The sequence below is a fragment of the Thunnus albacares genome, chromosome 19, assembly GCF_914725855.1.
Source record: "Thunnus albacares chromosome 19, fThuAlb1.1, whole genome shotgun sequence".
NCBI classification, from domain to species: domain Eukaryota; kingdom Metazoa; phylum Chordata; class Actinopteri; order Scombriformes; family Scombridae; genus Thunnus; species Thunnus albacares.
In genome coordinates this window covers 10,489,701-10,510,731 of record NC_058124.1, presented here as the reverse complement: position 1 = coordinate 10,510,731, position 21,031 = coordinate 10,489,701, and the positions used below count along the sequence as shown (strand labels likewise).

The 21,031-nt window shown below is 40.8% G+C and overlaps 2 protein-coding genes across 2 annotated transcripts; one reads left to right on the top strand and one right to left on the bottom strand.

The window, feature by feature from the left end:
* Positions 1–1,242: 1,242 nt before the first annotated feature.
* Positions 1,243–20,816, bottom strand: hoxa13a (homeobox A13a). The gene is made up of 3 exons (XM_044335556.1): positions 20,723–20,816; positions 3,505–4,217; positions 1,243–2,949 (listed from the first exon to the last, which is right to left on the bottom strand). The coding sequence occupies exons 2-3, from the start codon at positions 4,163–4,165 to the stop codon at positions 2,702–2,704; spliced, it is 909 nt and encodes a 302-aa protein (XP_044191491.1). The 5' UTR covers positions 4,166–4,217; positions 20,723–20,816; the 3' UTR covers positions 1,243–2,701.
* Positions 13,830–17,758, top strand: evx1 (even-skipped homeobox 1). Its single transcript, XM_044335560.1, has 3 exons — positions 13,830–14,476; positions 15,456–15,691; positions 16,165–17,758. The coding sequence occupies exons 1-3, from the start codon at positions 14,119–14,121 to the stop codon at positions 16,690–16,692; spliced, it is 1,122 nt and encodes a 373-aa protein (XP_044191495.1). The 5' UTR covers positions 13,830–14,118; the 3' UTR covers positions 16,693–17,758.
* Positions 20,817–21,031: the final 215 nt, after the last annotated feature.

Sequence of the window (21,031 nt, the reverse complement as noted above, 5' to 3'; positions counted from 1 at the left end):
TGTGTGTGTGTGTGTGTACGCACATGTGCCTAAGAAAGAGAAAAGTGATAGAGAGCAAGTGCATACACACACACACACAATTATTTTGGCCGTTCGACAAAAAAATGTCCCCAGCAAACTTAAAGCCCGTAAGTCATCTTAACAGGTGTGAAAGCTCGAGGAGCTGAGGCTCTAAATAAGAAGGGGTTTGGTTTCATGCCTGACATTTGACTTGTTGAATCATATTCATGGTTTCAGCCAAACCACGCATACCGGGATGATGGGGTTTTGGCTGCAGTTGCAGTCACAACCGCACTTATAGTTACTCAAAACGAAAATCTTTTAGACCACCAATTGAATATTCACAGTCTGCTACCACGTTATTGTTGATGGTGAACGATGCGATGAAACGAGGTGGAGTAAATATTATTATAACAAGCAACTGTGTTTTTTGTTTGTTTTTAACACCACTGAACTGTCAGAAATTCAAATTCTCTTAAATAAAAAAAATAAAAAATATTTTCATGCATTTGTTTTCTTTTCTTTTATGACACATTTTCACGCAAAAACATTTCCGTGAATCATCTAGAAAATGCACCAAACGAGGGAAGAATTTCATTCAATTTCTTTTTTTAAAAAAAATTAGTACTCAGCGCCCTAATTGCATATTTCGGCAGTTTATATATTTTAATTCTTGGCTGTGAATCATCTAATAATCACAGGAAGCGTACGGAAAATTTCTATAATCAAAGAGCTAACTGGGCTTCTAAATTTCGTTGCATATGTTCTTAAATATCAAAAGGAAAAAAAGAAATAAGGCAGTTGAATTCTCACGATCACATTATATTGTAGTTTGCAGAACAAAAACAGACTGATAATCGACGGCCTGCGCCATTTGAAACCATGTTAAATGTAATAAACATTTAGGGAGTCAAGATGAGCGAACACATTTGTCTTTTCTTTTATCAGAAAACATTAAAACAGAACAACTTAATACGTGGAAAACAGCTGCACCTCAGTAAACGCAACGTATAAATATTAGAGCGTTTATTACAGGGTTACATGTAGCCTATCGAAAGTCACCTGGAGCTATATGAATTTTACCCTAAACATATTATGGATTTTTTTAAGCACTAAGAAATACATTTGGAGAGAAAAAAAAAAAACACAAATTCACCTCAATGCCCTTCAAGATTGAATGTACTTTAAATAATTTTGAGCTGTAAATGTTTGCTTTCGCTGTACAGCCGCAGTGACGGCGAGTCAGGAGGGACATTTGCAGTTACGTGTATGATTATTATTAAAATAAATGATGTTTCCCTTTTCTTTCCACCCGCGTGTTTTATTATCGTCACAGTAAAAGACACAAAATACTGACGTCCTTGTATAGAATGAAATTGAAACTTGTATATTATTATTAATCATTACCATTATTGTTATCATCATCATTATCATTGTCATTATTATTAAGAAGGCTTTTGAGCTCTGTATGGGATGTTTGACTCATAAGAATCCTCTTGAATTAGTCACGAACTCGTCGCTAGATGGCGATGTCAGACTATATTTCAGCGCACTCCAACCTCAACTGACTTATTTCCTCTTTTCCCAGAGGTCTACTGAACATTTCAAATATCTGAATTTTAGTAGAATTTCTATAGCTTATAACATATCTGGCTAAAGTAAACGACTGCAAACCCAGCAAAGCACTACACAACAGCTCCACTACACTGTTACAGAGACCTTATAAGTACTATTTTAAATTCCGTTGTGGCAAAATTAAAAAAGTAAAAAAATGGGAGATTCATTTTCTCCAAACTATGTTGTGGTTGAATATATAACCATGGTCTCATACGATTTAAAAACAAGCCAATTTTCAAGATAACTTGGATAAAATTCAACCAAGTCCATATTTTATTGGGACGGACTTTAACACCGACATATTTGACTCACACACAAATAACCTGGATATCATGCCGGAATTGACTTTATATACACAACCACATGAATACGCATACATTATAAAAAGCTATGATTGATAAGAACACATAATCCCGGACGATTATCTAAGCATTATAATAAGAATTGCACCATGGACTGGATATGAATGACAACACGGATTCATATGATAAGACTAAACTTCATACAAGCTAAGCATGTGACTAGGTTTTAAAAAGGAAGGCAAGATAGATTAATATTTAACATTCCCAAGGTCCAAATCCGAAATACCGTCACTTCCTTTGAATCTTCGCGTTTATCACTCTCGTTAAACTTGCAGATAAAAAAAGGTGTAAGCTCGGTGGCGCACACCTCTCTGAGATGGGGTCAGTTTTCCTGCGTTGTGAGTGAGCAAAAGTCACACATACTGCAGCTATATATTTTCTCTTTTTTTTTTTCTCCCCCCACTTTACTCCGTAAACAGTAGGCTATTTAACAACAAGTGGCAGGAAATGGAGGGTCCAGCACTCATAGGCCTCAGAAAATTTTGTTCCAGATGCTCCGGGAAATCATTTGACAACATACAAATGAATCATTTTCAGTCAGGAAGGAGTTGTGATGTTCCAATCCATGAGTCCAAGTGTGTATGTGTGTGTGTGTGTGTGTGTGTGTGTGTGTGTGTGTAAGTGTGTGTGTGTGTGTAAGTGTGTGTGTAGGCCTAGTAGTTTATCTCCCATAGATGTTGTAGATATTGTCCGTAATAATAATAATAATAAAAAAAGAGGAACTAGCTAATGGTTTTCAATTTGTTGACAACTTTCTTCTCCTTTACGCGTCTGTTTTGAAACCATATTGTGACCTGTCTCTCAGACAGGTTGGTCTGGGCAGATATCCTCCTCCTTTTGTCCTTCGTGATAAATTTATTGGCGGCGTACTCGCGCTCGAGTTCCTTCAGTTGCACCTTCGTGTATGGCACGCGCTTCTTTCTTCCACGTCGATAAGAGCCGGACTCTCCTCCAGCATGGGACACTGCGTCTGAGAAAAAGAGAGAAAAGAAGCTGTAATAAACTTATTCAAGACAAGTGACTCAAAACTCACATTAACTGTCACATTTATACTTTTTCTCCTAATAAATGGAAATCTGTTCATAGCTGAGCCACACATTTTCACTTCATTCAAATAAAAAAAAAAAGAAAATCAGATTTTTCAAGATTTGCTATGTAAAATAAAGCGTTAAATCCCTAAAACAAGGTGAAAATGCTAACTAGTCCGTGATAATGACAGTTGATTAACAAAAACATTTTTTTCTGGAAAGGAAACTTATAAAATCACTTAGGCGCATTGTTAGATTTTTGTTTTTCCACTTGTTGTGTAAACTAAACATTTTCACACTCACAGCTATAATTATTTGACTTTTTGTTATAACCAAATTATCAGACTGTTGTGTTATTAGATTTGCAGGCTGACAGAGTAAATTGTATTTCACACACTCATTCTGTACAATGTGTATCCTGTTGGCTATGTAGTAACACACTAACATGTCAAACAGCTCTGTCCTGTAAAGGCTGGACTCTGAGGGATGTATCCTACCTGGTATGGAGGACTTCCACATGTGCCCAGGCTGCGGCTGCTCCTTGGCGCAGTAAACCTGGCCGTTCCAGCCGTTGGCGGCGAGAGTCCATGGTTGGTAGCTCTCCATAGGCAGCAGGGACTCATGTCTGGCCTCTGACGGCGCACTGATAGTTGGCACCACAGGAACGTCCAGGTAACTGGGGACAGGTTGGTATGGGCCTGAAGGATAGGTCGGATAGAAAGCGAATTCCTTTGCCCGAGAGGTGAAGTCGTCGCCCGAGGCGGAGGTGTCCATGTATTTCTCTCCATACGCGGAGGGGGGCTGCGCTCCGCACGACTTTATACTGCTGTGATGCGACATTCTGCACGGGTAATAACCGCTACCGAAGTACCCATAAGGCAGGGACGCGCTGGATGAATTCTGTGCTGCAGAGCAGGGGCTGCACTGCTTCACTGGCTCTCCCATACCGGAGGTGGGCACGTCGCTGGACGAGTAAGCCGTACTGGGTGCCAGGGACGCGGGGTGCGCCATCAGATTCCTGCACTGGTTTGCAGCAAAGTTGCCACCAGCAAAACCCTCCATGTTCTTGCTCACTTCATCGGATCCGCCGCCGTTGTCGTAGAGGAACATCACCGACGGGTCGACCCAGCGAGGACGGAGGAGCAGTGACGTTGTCATAGCACGGCATCCAACATTGAAGCTTCTGGCTCTTTTTTAAAAAGCCCAGAGACTGAAAAAAGGAGATACTGGTTCCCAGAGTGTAAAGCCACTCTGACGCGCACAAGAGCGCCCAGGGTTGAGCCGCCATTGGCCCAGATCTTGACACGTGACCAGGCTATGCAAAGAGGACGGTAAACATCCCCCAGTACAGATAATTAAATGGAGAAAAATGCGGCGAAGTAAGGTGACCGTACCTTTCAAGGGATTTAGCTAATATCGTGTCTGCTTCAGTTCGATAAATGTCCTGCCTTAAAATAAAAGAAAAAAGCAAGATACACATAAGAGTAGACAACACTATATCTAATTGATATGAGATCATGTTTCAGAACCTCAAATGTTCAAATTACAAAATATTGATTTAATATAACATCTTTTCATTTGTTAAGTCCAAATAAGAGTCGATTACCTAAAAATGGTCGACAGTTTCTAGAGACAGCTGTGATTCATCATCTACATATGACTTATACACAGCCTATGGCCTTTACGCACGCACACTGACCAGCCTTTGTCTTCGTGGTAACAGGAAATGGGTATTATTATATATATATTTACACAAAGGGATTCACATTTATAAAAACATAATGTTATGATAGGCCTATGCTGTTTGAATATGTTAGACATGGTCGAGAGGGAATTAACTACAATTCTGTCGCCTGCTGATGTATAGATACACTATGTACTATGTTATACTTGTGCATCCGTATTCTGTACTAAACAGCACAGTCAACACGGGTAATAGGAGGCAGAAGATACAGAACAGTATGACTTAACATATTTCATCATGAAAATATGCCTGCAAAACACAGTCAGAGACAAGGGCCTCCTTTAAAAATCTAGTTTCCAGTTTTAGCAACAACAAAAAAAATCGGATAGAATGTCGTGGTTTTAAGTGAATATTCCAGATGCTCGACTTCCGACATGTTTACAATATGCAAAGACAGAACACAGCTCTTGGCTTGGCAGTGCGTAAGTGTTTTTACATAGGAGGTAGACGCGGCTGGAGGCCAAGGTCAAGTTGAAAGTTGCTGTCTAGCCATCCAGCCTGTCGGGCTATTCAGGCTTTGAAGGAACCGTCTGAGCTCTTGAAAAGAGCGGAAGAGGGGTGAGAATTCCTGTCCCAATGAAAGCTATTGGAGGACATTAAGTTTTACTATCATTTTGTTTTCTCCAGCGTTTATTATCACGAACTAGTCTGTGCCCGTTTCACTTGGGTGGTGGTATTTTTTGTATCCCTGCGTTGGAAATATAAAACGGAATGTTGCTGTTTTTTTATTTGCTGATCTTTTGGAGGTTGTTTTTTTGGTAAATACGTGTGAAAATGATGTGATCTCTGAAAAGGAGGGAAGGGATAGACACGTCGTGTGCGTGTGTGTGTGTGTGTATGTGTGTACGTGTATGTGTATGTGTGTGTCTGGTCTGCTGGTTCGTGTTTACGACCAGTGGCTCTTCGTCTATTCTGTGTTGGAGGAAATGGACCTGGTGGGGCTTTCACTGGGGTTTCAAAATCCAGCATGGGGTTTTTGGCCTTGTTATGTGTAATTGTGTCGGTATGCTGTCTGCTATTGGAAGATAAAAATAATAATAATAATAAAAAAACCAACCAAACAGACTCCGTCACTCAGGTGCGTAAAACACTGATGCAGACGTTTGGTTACCAGCCTATTAACATATAATGTTTATGCTAATTATTTTTTAAAAAAGCTTGTTTGGTCTCATCTGTTTCATTTGATACATCAGAAGCTAAACTTCCACAGAGTAAACCTCAACACAACATTAACTTAAACAACACATACATTATTTAAAATTCCATTGAAATTAAAAAAGGCTTTCATATACAACAGGTAAAAACTACTAAAAACTACTGTGTCTGTTTAAAGCTGTACACGGGAATATTCAAAACTATTTTGAGTATTGTGTCTTGTAATGGAACCGAAAAAACAATACTGGGCCAAAAAACAAAAAAAGTGCCGAAAACAGCAAACAGTGATGGACTAAGATTGTTTTACTTTACAAGAAGCAACATTCAAACGGGATGAGAGTTGTTTTAAAAAGGAAAAAATGTACTTTCTATTTTGTGTGCGGGGATAGTGCATCATTTCTATTGAATATAATGGAAGTATCGTGGGATTGCATTCGTTTTGTCCTTGCCATTTAAAGTCAGCTGAATTAGATGCCGCATTTGATCCAAATGATAGAATAAAATTATGGTTTTAATCAAATATTGAATGTCTACAATAAAATGTATATTGTAAATGATTATAAATGGATTGCTTTTTGAAATAATAGTCAACATACGCTTATACCACTTACTTTTTATACCAGGTGAGTTAATTGTGCACGATTAGAAAACACATTAGGCTTTTGTCAACCGTTTGGGTTCAAAATGTGAAATATCTCTTTCTGCTTTTGCATTACGAGGACTCCACTCGTTCAAGATGTATTTTTTTATCCTAAATTATGTCACATGTTCCATTTTTCTAGTTGACACTTCATCAAATCAAGCTTGATCATATACCATATTATTAATAAACTGAATTCACATATTTTTTGCATTTCTTTTGCAGTTTGCGGGGAAGAAAACTCAGCTAAAACATGAAGTGATTCATTCTGAACTATCACAGTAGTCTGGATGTGTCTTCATGTTATCATGCAAGAAACTTTAAGTAATGATATCATTCAGCAGCAACATGCAGGAACAACCCATGAGTCATGAAGTAACTGTACAATTCCTAACCTGTTACGCGTTTACTGCCCTGTGGCGTTTTCTTCAATGTAGGCAAATCCAGGTTCAATATAAACACTGTTTTATTGATGATTAATTGTTCCATACATTGTTCATGTCATGTTGTATTTTATATATCTATTTTATATCTATCCGTACCTAGAGGCCATCGCATCAAGCCTTTTTGGTTTTGTTTAATATGTTTCACTGGAGTTGTTTTCATGCATGATTCCTTTATGTTTTATCCTGGCTTTTCATTCTTTGTCCAAGTCCTGCTCTCACAACAATGGCGCGTCCTCACCAAGGTGGCCGCCGGCGCGCGCATGTGGTCAGTCCAGACATGAGACATCCCAAAGTACAATGAACACCCAATTTACAGCAGGGGCACCCACAGTGTCCCGCCAAATAGACGCGCACTTCACCATGGACTTAAACATTACATCCCAGGAACCCTCGTGGAAGACACTTAACACTGAATTCTTATTAAACTATGTAGAAAATCAATGGAAACAGCTACAATCAGACTCAAGTATTATGAGAACTGTATTTTTTGCCAGTTGTAATGAGGATCACCAGGTAATCGTGAAATTATACTATTCCTGATTTTGATATGGACCGGCCTGATCCATCTGAAGGATCCCTGGAGGTTCCTTGGACTCCACTTAGGGAGCCACTGCTTGGCAGCAGAGCCTGGAGTTTTTTTTTTCTTCGAGGTCATTATCAAAGTCCAACCCCCTGTTTGTACTGGCATCCAAATTACACAGCGAGAGAGAGAAAGAGCACATTTATTCCTTAACGCCTGCAGCCTGGGTAAAGCAGGGAAATGTCTAGGCCATATAAAGTTATGCTCAGCAATAAATTTCTATCGTTAATAGCATAAATTGTGATATAAAAAAGCTTGCTAAGACGAAATGCATGCAGTCAGATTTCAGTCTTGCTGATGACATGTGTTTAAAGTAGACGGCTGTCAAAAACTTGTCAAAACATAACAGCCAATATGTTTTTGTGGTCAAAGCAGTGAACCACAGGGCGGTCACACACTTGACTTTTCCATATTTTCTGGTCGCCTGCGGTGTGATTATGAAGGATTGCATAAAAATAACAAGAAAAAACGACTTCTTTCTCGGACACACACACACACACACTCTCTCACACACACTCACTCTCTCACACACACACACCCCAAGCCACCGAAAGGTCCACGGTTAATTGGAAAGCTTCACTCCAAAGGTGTTGGTGATGTGTGCTTTGAGTGACACTTTGGCTGTACATTTCCGTCTGTTTCAATTTCTCCAGCAGAAGTCTTAAATGTTGCGTTAACAGCCTACTAAAGTTATAGCCTGTAAGCTGCATGTGAAATCATTTATTGGCATACAGGAATCTCAGTAAATATAAAGGCCTGCCGTTCGTTTCACGGAAAGTGCAGCCGGTACTCAGTTCCACATCTGTTGTATTTTTGATTGTAGAGGCCACTGGATGTGTCTGATGGAGGAGATGCTCAGGAAATGCCATCATTCTGGCAGAGGTCTGTGCCAGTCTGAGTCTGGACTTTAACAAACAAATAACCAGGCAGTAAACACACTCACACATCCATACAGACACGAAAAAAAACAATTAAGCCCTCTACAATTCAATTGAAACTTAAGGTCCAATCAGCGCAGAATCTGCTTTGCTGCTGCTGCTGCTACTACTACTATAACTATTATTATTACTACGTATTACTGTTATTATTAATCATAATAATATCAATATTATTATTATTATTATTATTATGTTGTATTATCATCTTCACTGTCATTAATGCGACTAAAACCTGCTAAACTTCGGCCTTTTAACTTGTGCAACCTGCATTTTTTTTTAAAGAAAAAAAAAAAAGAAAAGAAAAACAGCCAAAATAAGCGAAATTATATATTTGACTCCACCTCCAGCAGCATCACAGTATCCACCTTCAAATACATCCAAAGCTGCAAAAAGGGAAAAAAAGAAAAGAAAAGAAAAAGAACGAAAAAACGAATGAAAGAGAATGGGACGCAACTTTATGCGTCAAATATTGCGCACAGTGGTTGAACATATTCACCTGTTACATTTTAGGTAGTTTACCGTTATGGGCCTATTGGGGAGAAATAACGCGGCGCCGCTTGTTTGAACGTGAAGATTCTTCCGTGACTTTTAATTCAGTTTCTTTTTAAAATCTTGTCGGGCTAAACAAAACGAAAATAGTCGGAAAAGTCACGTCAGCATCTGAGCAGTTCTAAAACATCAACCATTTGTCAGAAACATGTAAATGAATAAAACCGCTCTCATCAGTCTAAACGACGGAATTACAAACATTTTATAACATTGACACAATATTTTTAAACTAACTTGATTTTTTTTTCCATCCAGAATTAAACTAGATATCCATTTTAAAATATCGCCTAAATATTAAAATAATTTGATTTCATTACTTTAAAAAAGCATCATCAACTTCTTGGAAATGCAACCTATTGTTTTCATGGGTGGGTTGATATTTTTAATAGATAAAACATACATATGATTTATGTTTTGTGATTGGTCGTTTTTTATTTTATTTTAATACACGTTTCCTGAATTCTTGGAATGTGTGATTACAAGAATTCGGCTCAGGGTGTGTTCAAGATGCACACTTATTTTTCTCTCTCCAATAATGTTTGGAAAACCCTTCGTAGCTCTGTAATTCAACACATACAACTGAGAGAAATAACACCATTTTTACATTCGTAATTTCTACCTCCCGTATTTCATGAAATAGTGAAGTGCGTTGTGGGAAATACTGTAACATACACAGCACTAGTCAAACGTTTGGACACACTTTCTCATTCATGTGAATGTGAAGATGTGTCCAAACTTTTGACTCGTACTGTAAGTCTGTATGAAAGATTGAAAAACAGCGATTCAGAAACAATCTGCTTAGTCCACTCTGCAGCTATCTGCAATGCAACACGCCTTCAATCTCATGCATATCAACTGGATGACAGACTGAATATATCTTTGCACGCACACTGCACACAACACAACAATATGAACCGCAATCATCACAAACCCGCTGAAATTACAGTTCGAAAAATATGAATAGAATTTTCAGCATCTACTTCTGGTCAGCAGTTTAATTGCTAGAAAAACATGAGAAATTTCTAGAGAAGAGATAAAGAAAACAAAGGGGACATAATCTCCCAAAGGAACTGATGGCTGCAACACTCTAAAAATAAATCTATTTGCAACCAGGCGAACTTGTAAATATCAACTTTCTCAAAAAGATGCCAGAGACACACAAACCAGCCAGAAGAATAACATGCACTCTTGTGAAACGTCAGGGCTTTGCACCTGATGTGTTGCCTTGCTACCTTGCAGAATTGGTGGTAAGTCATACCCCATGATGCCCCCCCACCTCCACCTTTAATGGGGTAATACAGGCATGATCTCAGTGGCTTGCTAAACCCTTCGTCTAATAGCACGGGAGTTTTGCAGGATGGAGCAGGGAAGTAGCGATAAAAACGGGTCTTACAGCGCGGAGACTTCCAGCTGTATAGTCATCAGGACATGTTTCGCTCCAAGGTCAGCGAGTTAACTCTCTGGTAGCTGCGTCATCCTGTTTCAAGGCCAAGTTGAAGCAACGGAGACGGGAGGGGCCACGATAATGAGGGCTAGGCTATATTTTATTTTCTTCCAGGTTCAGTCTCCCCTTGTGCGAAACGCGGTGCATCTCAGCCAGCGGCACAGTGAACATCCAGCAACCCCATTCATGCGCTATTCTATCACATACTGAAACACTTTTTTTGTGCTAAAAAGGCAAATATTCTGGCAGGTCTGCACTGCCATGGCCATGGATTGGATTACATGCGTACTGCGCAGGCTCCATGGTCAAGTTCAAGTTGGGCTGGCTAGTAAAACTGAGGGGCGCATTCTGCAGTGTCTGCCGCGGGGGGCGCTCCCCCTCTTTGATCTTTCCCTGCAAAACTAGACACTGAAGCAGAGCTATGACTGCAGTCCGGTTTTCTGTTCCTCTGCCTCTAGGAATTTGCAGGGGGTTTTTTTGGACTAAGATATGTTCTAAAGATTAACTAACTGGAATGCATAGAGTGGTTATTTCTTCGTCTAAATAGGTCCCACAATCATGAAACTCTCCAAAGCCTTCCGCTGTCTTCCATTATCTAAAACACATACAATATAAGTGACACTACTGTAAACCACCAAGGTCGTTTATCTGTTGCGCAAAAGCCTCTCCATGTGTTATCTCTGCTTGATCACAAGATCCCATCTGCCCTGGCCACGACCTATTGTATAACTCCTGTAAGCAGCAAAAACAATGGGATCTTTGCCGTCTTCCTGCGCTTCATGTTAGACTGCATGTTTACTCATCGTTATGATTCTGAAAGTAGAAGTAAGAGAGTCCAGCAAAAAGACTTATCTAAATCAACTCTTATCAACCCAGGTAAAATATATAGCCTCTATAATATTGGCTACACATAACATACAGATATAAAAGAAAACCTTTCTTAGTCACATGGCTCATTTTAAAGTGACTCAGTTAACCATAAGTCCATAAGTTACAAGAGGTGACTAACTTTTTACCTCGCTATCAAAAAGATAAATATGCATTCTCATTTCTGACTCAGGACTATATTTATGGTTCCTTTAGCTCCAGTCTGGGACATTCTTTTAGTTTGTGGTTCATTAACAGTCTGCAGTCTCTGATCTTTAACTCTGACCAGCGGCGCAAACTTCATACTCATGTGTTGAAGTAATTTAAATTGCAGGTCATAAAAATAAATAATAAAATAAATAAAATGAAACTTTTAATCAAGCATGTGAGGCCTGTAAACAGAGTGAAAAGTGACTTTTTATGACCACAAATTTATCTCTCACCATCAATATTTAGAGATGTGCTTCGCAAAACCACACTCAGATGTTATCACTTTAATCTTTTTCAAACTGCCAAAAGCAGCAACATCAAATCGTCAGAGACACAAAGAGAGAGAGGGAGAGAGATCTTTACTCTTTTTCTCCTCATCCTTTGCAGGCCAGATGAAAGAGTCGGGGGAGAAAGCCAAAGGAATTTCCCTCACTCCTCAGCTGGCTGACTGGCTGGCTGACAGGATGGCTGGGGGAGGGGACGGCCGCCTCTGGGGCCTTTTCCCTCTTTCAGACAGGCGAGGGCGCACAAGGACAGCGGAGGCTGCTGGAGCTCCACAGTCTGCAGCCTCCCTGACTCCACCTCTCTACACAACATCCTCGCCATGCAAATATATCGCCGTGCCCAGCTGCAGATCTTGAATCAGAACAAAAACGGGGGAGGGGGGGAATGCTGTTTCCAGAAGCGTCAGGTATGGTCAGGTCCCCTTAATATCATCTGCCACCACAGCCTGCAACCCTACTTAAACATATTAAATATCCAAGGACCAAGTTGAGCAATATCTCAAAGATGTTAACACCTGCAGGTCTCCAAACTATTAGCGCTAAGGTAAACACTCATCAATATTTTTTCTAACTATAGCTTTCAAATGGATTCTGCAAGGTAATTCTTAATAATATCTGATCTCAATTACAATAATGACACATTAAATTTAGACAAATTTAGACTTGTTTGGCTGTAAGAAGCCAATAGACATACCCAACTGACGCTGTGCGTACAGGTGTAGGTGGGAGTGAAGACGGATCAGCGCCATAAACTGACTGAACTTCATCACAAGCTGCAATTGTAATCACCTATTACATCCAGTGGACATTCTGTGGTCTTTACCATTAAAGCACCAAGCATATGATGAAACTAAATTTGCCACAACTGTGTTTAATCCATGGTCAGGTCCTTGTCCCCATAGTGAAGATATCTCTTCCCTGAGGCCAGGAAGTTAAAATGTGATATCATCATCCCAACCCCCGCGCCTAAAGGAAATGTAGGCACTTATTTGTAATTATACAACGTAATCGTGACTCTTCTTTTCATCACTGTTCAGTGACTTTTTACTGGAAACTGCCTATCTTACATCAAAGAAGAAAAAACAAAAAACGACCACCCCACAAGACTACAAAAAAACAACTCCTCTTGTTGAAGCATTGCAACAGCAACACATCGTATTATTATTTTCACTGTTTAAGTGTGTGTATGTGAGTCATCGTCATAATGAGAGATGGAGGTGGAGTGAGAGTTGATTTTTTTTTTAAATTCCTTGTCAATTGAATTAATTAATAGAATAAAATCGCCTATGTATCGGCTACATTTTATCATGTGTTTACAAAGAAAAAAGTAATAACTTACTTAAGAGGCACAAATAATAAATTAAGATTTTTTTTTTTTTTGACTAGGTCTTGTTCTTGTCCATGTTCTTGACTTTTAAGACTTCGTGTCAAATGGCCTCTTATCTAAACTCTGACCTCAAGACTTGACCTTTGAGGATTTTACTTGACTCCACTTAAGGTGAGGAGAGAGGCGCAAGAGACAGAGAGATGACAGACCAATGGGAAGTGGGGGGAAGTAAACAGCAAATAAGTAATTCATTTAGACTTCATCTTAATTCATTATTCAAGCAGAGTGGGGAAATGTATTATGATTTTTATCATAATTACATTTATTATAATTTATTGTGATTATTTTTGTCATGTTGAATTTTCTATTCTAAAGAATAGAAAATAAAAATGAGTTTTTTATTAAATGAAAACTGCAGCTTTTAGCTTTTAAATAAGAAATATAAAATAAATTGCATATCTTGAATGTAGATAGAGAGAGATGGAGATAGATAGACAGACAGATAGATAGAGATACTCTGTTTCTTTTCATAGCTGCTTGTTGTGCCCTCTGACACCCCCACCTCCATCTCCACGCTACAATTGCGCCTTCTGTTTACCCATATCCAATCAATGCGTGTCGTCATCAGGGGGGGACCATCATGACGACTGGCCTATTAAGAATGACAGCTCTGGAGAAAGAGAGAGAGAGAGGGTAAATGGTGATCCCTCCCAGAGCTCCTTCTCCGCACTCTGGAGCGCTCTTCTCTCAGGGTCAGACCGGATTGCATCCCTTTCTTTTCCAGAAGCCTCTCCTTCTCCGTGAGACTCCAATCCCCCCACCCACCACCACCACACACATACACACACCCCTCCAACCTGAAAATCATCGCCTTGGTTGACGGCTTGCACTCTCCCGCGAAGTCGAGGTTTTGAAGTCGTGCTTGTAATGGAAAGCAGAGAGGAGATGGTGATGCTGGCGGAGGGAGGTCAGCTTGGCAAGAGCGGTTCTAATTTGTCGGAAGGGAGCCCCATGCGAGAGTCGCAAGGGAAGCCGGGCCACAGGAGCTGTCTGAGCCCCGGAGCTGCGCCCTACTCCCGGGACAGGACGGAGGTGGTGGTGGAGGAGAGCGCACGGAGGAATATGTGCGCCGATATGAGGCCACTTGGCACGTCTTCCTCCGGAGAGAGGCACCGGACTGATCACCCCCATAAAGACGGCAGCAGCTCAGACACCGAGTCCGACTTCTACGAGGAAATTGATGTCAGCTGCACGCCTGAAAGCATGGACTACCCAACAGCTAAAGGTAGGTAGGCTGTGTTTGAGAGCAGCACTGCAGGTTTTTCTGTTATGGCATAGTTTTGCTATTGAAGTTGATCGAATGCCATCGGCTGGATTATGCCGGTCAAAAATGTCAGATGCAGCCATGACTGTTGAAAGACTGCATACATAAAAACGTACGGTTACATCGAAAATTGAAATATGCACCCAGTAAAATACAGCAGCCTTCATAATAACGTAGAAATTAACTGCAGTCGGTGCAGCACAGCTGTTCTGTCAAGTGACCGGCGTGGCTGCAGACACGCGAAGGTGACACGCACAATCTAAGCATGCATTTTCCCCACTGAGTTTGACAATCACTTACTCGTATAGAAAACGTATATTTTACTGCATGAGGCGTGAGGAAGAATGCAGGATTTTATGGAAACCACAAGCACAAAAAAAATGAAGGGAAAGCCACTAACAGGTATTTTCTGTGGTGTTTTCTTTGGCATCTTGGCGTCCTGCAAAGATCCAGGACTGTATGCAGCAAATGTGTTACGTCCTACAGCGAAATCATGTGTGAAAATATGAATATAAATAATTTGCAGTTGCCTCAAATCAAAAGGATCGTACGTGGGGAAACGAATTACAGTAATACAGCCTAATTATTTATATGTGTGGTCAGGATTCAGCATCACATCGATATACTGTGCACTCATATTTTATGAAATATTATCTTTTTCTAAAATATATATAAGTATGTAGTTTTTAGGTGTTCAAAAATAGACTAAAAGCAATGGTTGCATGTCAAGAGGGCCTTTAACTGTAAAGCAGTGCAGTCAGATTTATATTCAAAAAATAGCCTCCTTTAAAAGCAAACTCATTAAACGTGAATGAAAACGAATGAAAAAAAATAAACACACAAAAGAGGTATTTTTGTTCCATGTCAGTTATTGTGCTTTGTGAGTTTTTGACTGCATGCTAATTATAACTGATCAATTACTCTGCATGCTGATTAAAAGGTCGAGATGGGGATTCTCCGGGTCATCCGAGTGAGACTGGTGCTGACCCGGGTAAGGCCATCCCGGGTCAGGGTTCTCTGTCCTACTCAGCCGACCAAATTCGCCGGTACCGGACAGCATTCACCCGGGAGCAGATCGCACGGCTGGAGAAGGAATTTTACCGGGAGAACTATGTGTCCAGGCCGCGGAGATGTGAACTGGCAGCCGCCTTAAATCTGCCTGAAACCACCATCAAAGTAAGATTACTTGTTTGTAAAAGAGTGGAGCTGACTCAGGCCCTCTTATACAGGCTCACATTTTGTGAGCTCGTATTTAAAAACTGACTTGGAAAGGTTATTTTGTAAATAGATACAGAAAATAGGCTACAGGGAAAAACACATCATAAAGTAGGCCAGACAAGAATAGGCCATAACCAAATGTTGATATGAGCATAAAACCTGCAGACTGACCGTTTATTGGCAGGAGAGGCTTGGAAATGTTTTTTTTCAGATGGCATTAGAACAAGTATAAACTGTTATTGGTATGTTTATAGTAAAATTCATTTAATCCATCAAACAAAATAATATGAAAACAACTCCTCCTCCCAACCACACATTCGTACGTAAAAGCGGAAACTACTGTATGAGCCATGTCTGGTTTTGTTATTGTGATTCATCTGTTTGTAAGTGGGGTTTCTGTTAATATTTGACTCGGCCTGTCTCTGTCCCAGGTGTGGTTTCAGAACCGCAGGATGAAAGACAAGCGTCAGCGTCTCGCCATGACGTGGCCTCACCCTGCCGACCCGGCCTTCTACACCTACATGATGAGCCACGCTGCGGCCACGGGGAACTTGCCCTACCCCTTCCCGTCCCACCTGCCGCTACCTTATTACTCCCACCTAGGTGTCGGTGCTGGCTCGGCTCCGGCCGCCACCCCTTTCTCCAACCCCCTGCGGTCCCTCGACAGTTTCCGGATGCTGTCTCACCCCTACCAGAGGCCGGAACTCCTATGCGCCTTCAGACACCCCTCCTTGTACCCGGGTCCTACCCACGGGCTCGGTCCCGGAGGAAGCCCCTGCTCCTGTCTGGCCTGCCACTCCAGTCAATCCAACGGTATCTCATCCAGGCCTTCTGGCTCGGACTTCGCTTGCTCCCCAACCAGCAGGACTGATGCCTTTGTGACTTTCACGCCTTCAGTGCTCAGCAAATCCTCATCTGTGACATTAGACCAGAGGGAAGAAGTGCCTCTGACCAGATAAAACCAAAACCACCAACTCTTGTTCTATATTAGCCTTTACCATAAGCTTTTTAACCTAACATATTATATGATCAGGACTGAAACAGCATGAAGAGATAGCCTGTCAGCAGTGAAAGTCAGTGTAAACTTGGGGCAAGATAATTAGCTATGTGACGCACAAATGGAGCTCCCGTTACTGAAAAATAATCCCATTGCAGAGGCAGGACAGTGGGCTGAAATATGACGGCAAGGACACAAAACCACATTTGATTTTTAGAAGATTAATCTGATGTGAGGGGAGAGAGAGAGAGAGAAAGAGGGAGGAAATATCCAGAGAAACGTTTAAATCTCTGTGATGGATGGCGTTAAGGCTTTTATCATTATTTGTCGTCTCTTTACGCGTCCAAAACGACCTACATGTATTGTTAGTTACGCGAGAATGATGCTTTCCATCTCTCTTTTTAACAAGGGGATTTGTTAACAGACTGCGGCCGGTCTCATTAGCTATAAGCAGCTCTCCACACCGGGGCCCTCACGGCGGCCCCGGGCCGAAATGTGCAGATGCTAGTGAAATTAGTAAGTGATGTATATGTACGACCCGGTGAATTTTGAGTGTTGAATTAATGATAATACCAGGAAGGGATCGTTGCTGCCAAAAGGTAACAAGGCGCCAGGGGAACGGATTACAGCCCGCTGCTCACGGTTTTGACGAGGGGGGGGGGAGAAGAAGAAGGACCCAGAAGAGGATGTAGAGAGCCAGAGAGAGGACAATCAAAATGAAAAAAAAGAAAGAATGAAACATTTTTAAGCCCATCAAACACTTCTCCCTCTGCGACATAAGAGCCAGTTCTTAAATCTGATGAAAATGTGATTAATATATACCTATATTTTAAAAATATTTTTCTCGCTTTGCACCGCTACAGTGGCACCAGTTTAGTGGCATTTCATGGAGAAAGCGGACTAACAAGTGACTGATTATGTTTGTCTGTTTTTTTAAATACATTTTTTTAGTTGGTTGTTTTCTTTTTGTGGGTTTATTTTTTGGCTGGGATGTCCTCAACGTCTAATTTGCAATAAACACTGTCAAAGAATCAATGGAGTGTTTGTCTTCTAAACACCTTTATGGTTTATTTAAATTGCCAACAGCCCGAATGAGGATTCATAAAATCTAAATGTTAGTACTTATCCGAGACGAAGAGTAAAAAAAAAAAACAAAAAAAAAACTATTTGTTTCCTTCAGATCATATTATTTCGTTTTGCACAAGTTGGCCATTATTTCCACACTCACAATCGGTTTGCCACCTCCTCTCACCCCCCTCCGATAATAACACTAATTTTGTTCTCAAGTGGTCGATGTCAAAACACTAGAATGTGCCCCCCTCCCCTCCCCATATCTCCTGATGGGATCGCTAGATTGACCGTGACAGTTAAGTGGTCCCCGGGCTCCGTTAACGCCACTCATATTTTCTCTCCGACCACTTAATAGACACGACAGAATTAGTTGTCTGAAGATATTGGAAATGCAAAGAGATCGATGGTTCAGTGGCCCGCCACCAATCAGCGGGATCTTAATTGGCCGCATTTGACCGGGGCTGCGCAAATTAAAAGAGTTTTCTGAGCTTAATAGGATTGGCGAGATACTGCGGCCCGCAGAGAGACGTACAAATCACATTTTAAAAAAGGGTATTTTTACGTCGTAGATGGGATAGATCAGAAGTTATTGCAGTAATGTGCGGAGAAATAACTGGCATTTAGCCTGAGCCTTAAAGTCCACCTGGAAAAAAAAATAGTGGCCACCTAATTGCTGCTATAATCTAACAAGCATATCTGTTTTTTTAACGAAAGCATTTTCAAAAGTACTTATTTTTACATGTAATACTGTCACCCAGCCTCTATACTAACGAATAAACTTAAAGCACATTAATCTTTGCAAGTTATCCCCTCAATGAACACAAATTGCCTGCTAAACATGGAAACCAGGCAGCGAAAATGTCTTATAAAGTAGGGTTTCATCCTCCTCTGATGCGTTCTGAGGTAAAAGGTTCATCCTAATCAGACAGTGCTGCACCCATTCACACTGCACCGATGAGTCCCCACCACCCCCACCCCCACCCCCCCTCTCTCTCCCATCCGCTCCCTCCAGTACACGCGTTTGATTGATGGCCTTATTAACTGGAGTTCTTGTAAGTGTGACCGAGCTGATTAAAATGCATATGTTTGGAATAATACACCGTTTAAGCCGCCCGGGTCGGGGCGAAACCACAAGGCAGATTTATGTAAACTATCAGCCGGTGTCTTTAAGCCTGATAGGGACACGGGTCATGCAGGAAAGTGGCTTTGGTTTGTGCATAATAAAATCACACCATAAAATAAAGATGAACAGATCAGTCTAGCTGAATATTCAAAAGGAGCAGTCTGTCCAAAACCCTGGTTTCATAGCGGGTTGTTTTTAAAAGTCTGGAAAGCTTGGAGCGGTTTGTTGTGTTTTTTTTTTTTTAATTTTATTTTAGCCTATTTGGTTAGACAGCAGCAGCAGCACTATACGATCATCTACTAAACCCGCGTCACACTGCCAGAATGACACAAGTGAGGCAAATTACAACCACATTTACCCAGCGACGCATATGGATCATCCCCATCTCTCCTCACTGCATACGGCTGAATCCTCTGCGGCCTAATCCAGCATCAACATGCCATTTAATCGCTGGAAGATTGCGTATGACTGAGCTTCAAGATATGATGGGCTCATAGATTTCGCACATAACAGCAATTACATCAGCCTTATAAGATCCTATTAGTGAGAATTGGCTCAGAGCTCCCCCAGCTCCCACAACTAGCACAAAGCATTTTGATAAGGGCGGTGCAGTGCAGCTGTCCACCGACAGCAATTTCAAAAAAAAAAAAAAAAAAAAACACCAAATGGATCTGTGGCTGCTGCTGCTGTTTAAATTGGATTACATCCTAATTTACAGGCCCTTGTCGTAACGCAAGGGGCTGGCGGAGGCGTGGACGGACCAATCACACAGTAATGATGATGAATGGGAGATTAATGCGCATACAAGCAAGACAATTTAAGCCTTCATCTGTTTAAATAGGCTTCCAATATCATTTGGAAACGGAGGTCACGTTAAATCAATCGGGGGACGCGTGAAAGTCGTTTTCGGCGGCGTCTTTATCAACATTATTTACGGTGCACCGGAGACAGCTATATGCAGCAGGAAAATGGCCCTGCTGCTACGTGCTTATGTGACACACAAGAGAAACAAAAACAGAGCACGATGGATTCAGGATATATTAAGATCCTCTTAAATCCTCGCATTTGGTTGTAAGAGGTTTCTCAGGGTTTCTGTGCACATTTGTGATAAAAATGACCCTTTCTGACTGTAAGTCAACATCTCCAGACCAAATAAACTCATAGGCTAACGTTGTCTCGTGGGGAGGCGTATAAATAGCAAGCCGTTTTAAGGACATTTTGCTTGTCATGTATTAGCATTTTAAGCTTTTCGCGTGTTATTCATACGCCATTTAGTGACACCAGACTGCTTTTTTTAAACAGGAGTTATGTGTAATATGACAGAGCTCGTTGGAAGAAGGGTCAGAATTACAAAGTAGTGACAAAAATGTTACATACAGAGAAATTTGAGGCACATTCGTGTAATGTGAACAAAAAAACTCAGCAAATCTGATTTAGGCCTATCGTGGGCTACATTTGTTAGGCCTATGGGAATTTTCTCCTACTTTAGCAAACTGCATTCAGAGCAGATGCATCAGGTTTGGACTGTGCTTTTTCTTTACTTCACAATAATCTTTCACAGTTTGTGAGCTATCCAAAACCATTAAAGTCGTTCAAATGTCCTTTTATCTAAAACTGACTATGACAACACAAACAGTTCATTTAGGCTAGTAGTCTGCAGGCCTACCCCCAAAACTCACGAGCGCCAGGAAAATTGCCATAAGTAGGAACTTATTTGAGTGCAGGCCTATTGATGTAAAGTGGGACAAACAAAAAGAAGACAAACATATGCTTAATAAAAAGTGTTATGCTTACTTACACATGCTGAGGTTGTCGAATTGTCCAACGACGGCTGCAACTCCCCATGACATCAACTGAAACGCGCCAAACAAATGTATCATTAAAGAACCCGGAAATGGACTTCCTGTTTTTTAAGATTCCCGCGCGCAGGTAACTGGAAAATACCATTTCTATAGGTGGAACACCATAAACACCAAGACAATAAGTATTTACATAAATCCAACACTAAATATAGATTTACTGCAACAGAATAAATATATATATAAAAACTAAGTCATATAAGTGATGCAGTGACACAAAACAACTAATATAATCACAAATCGGAGCT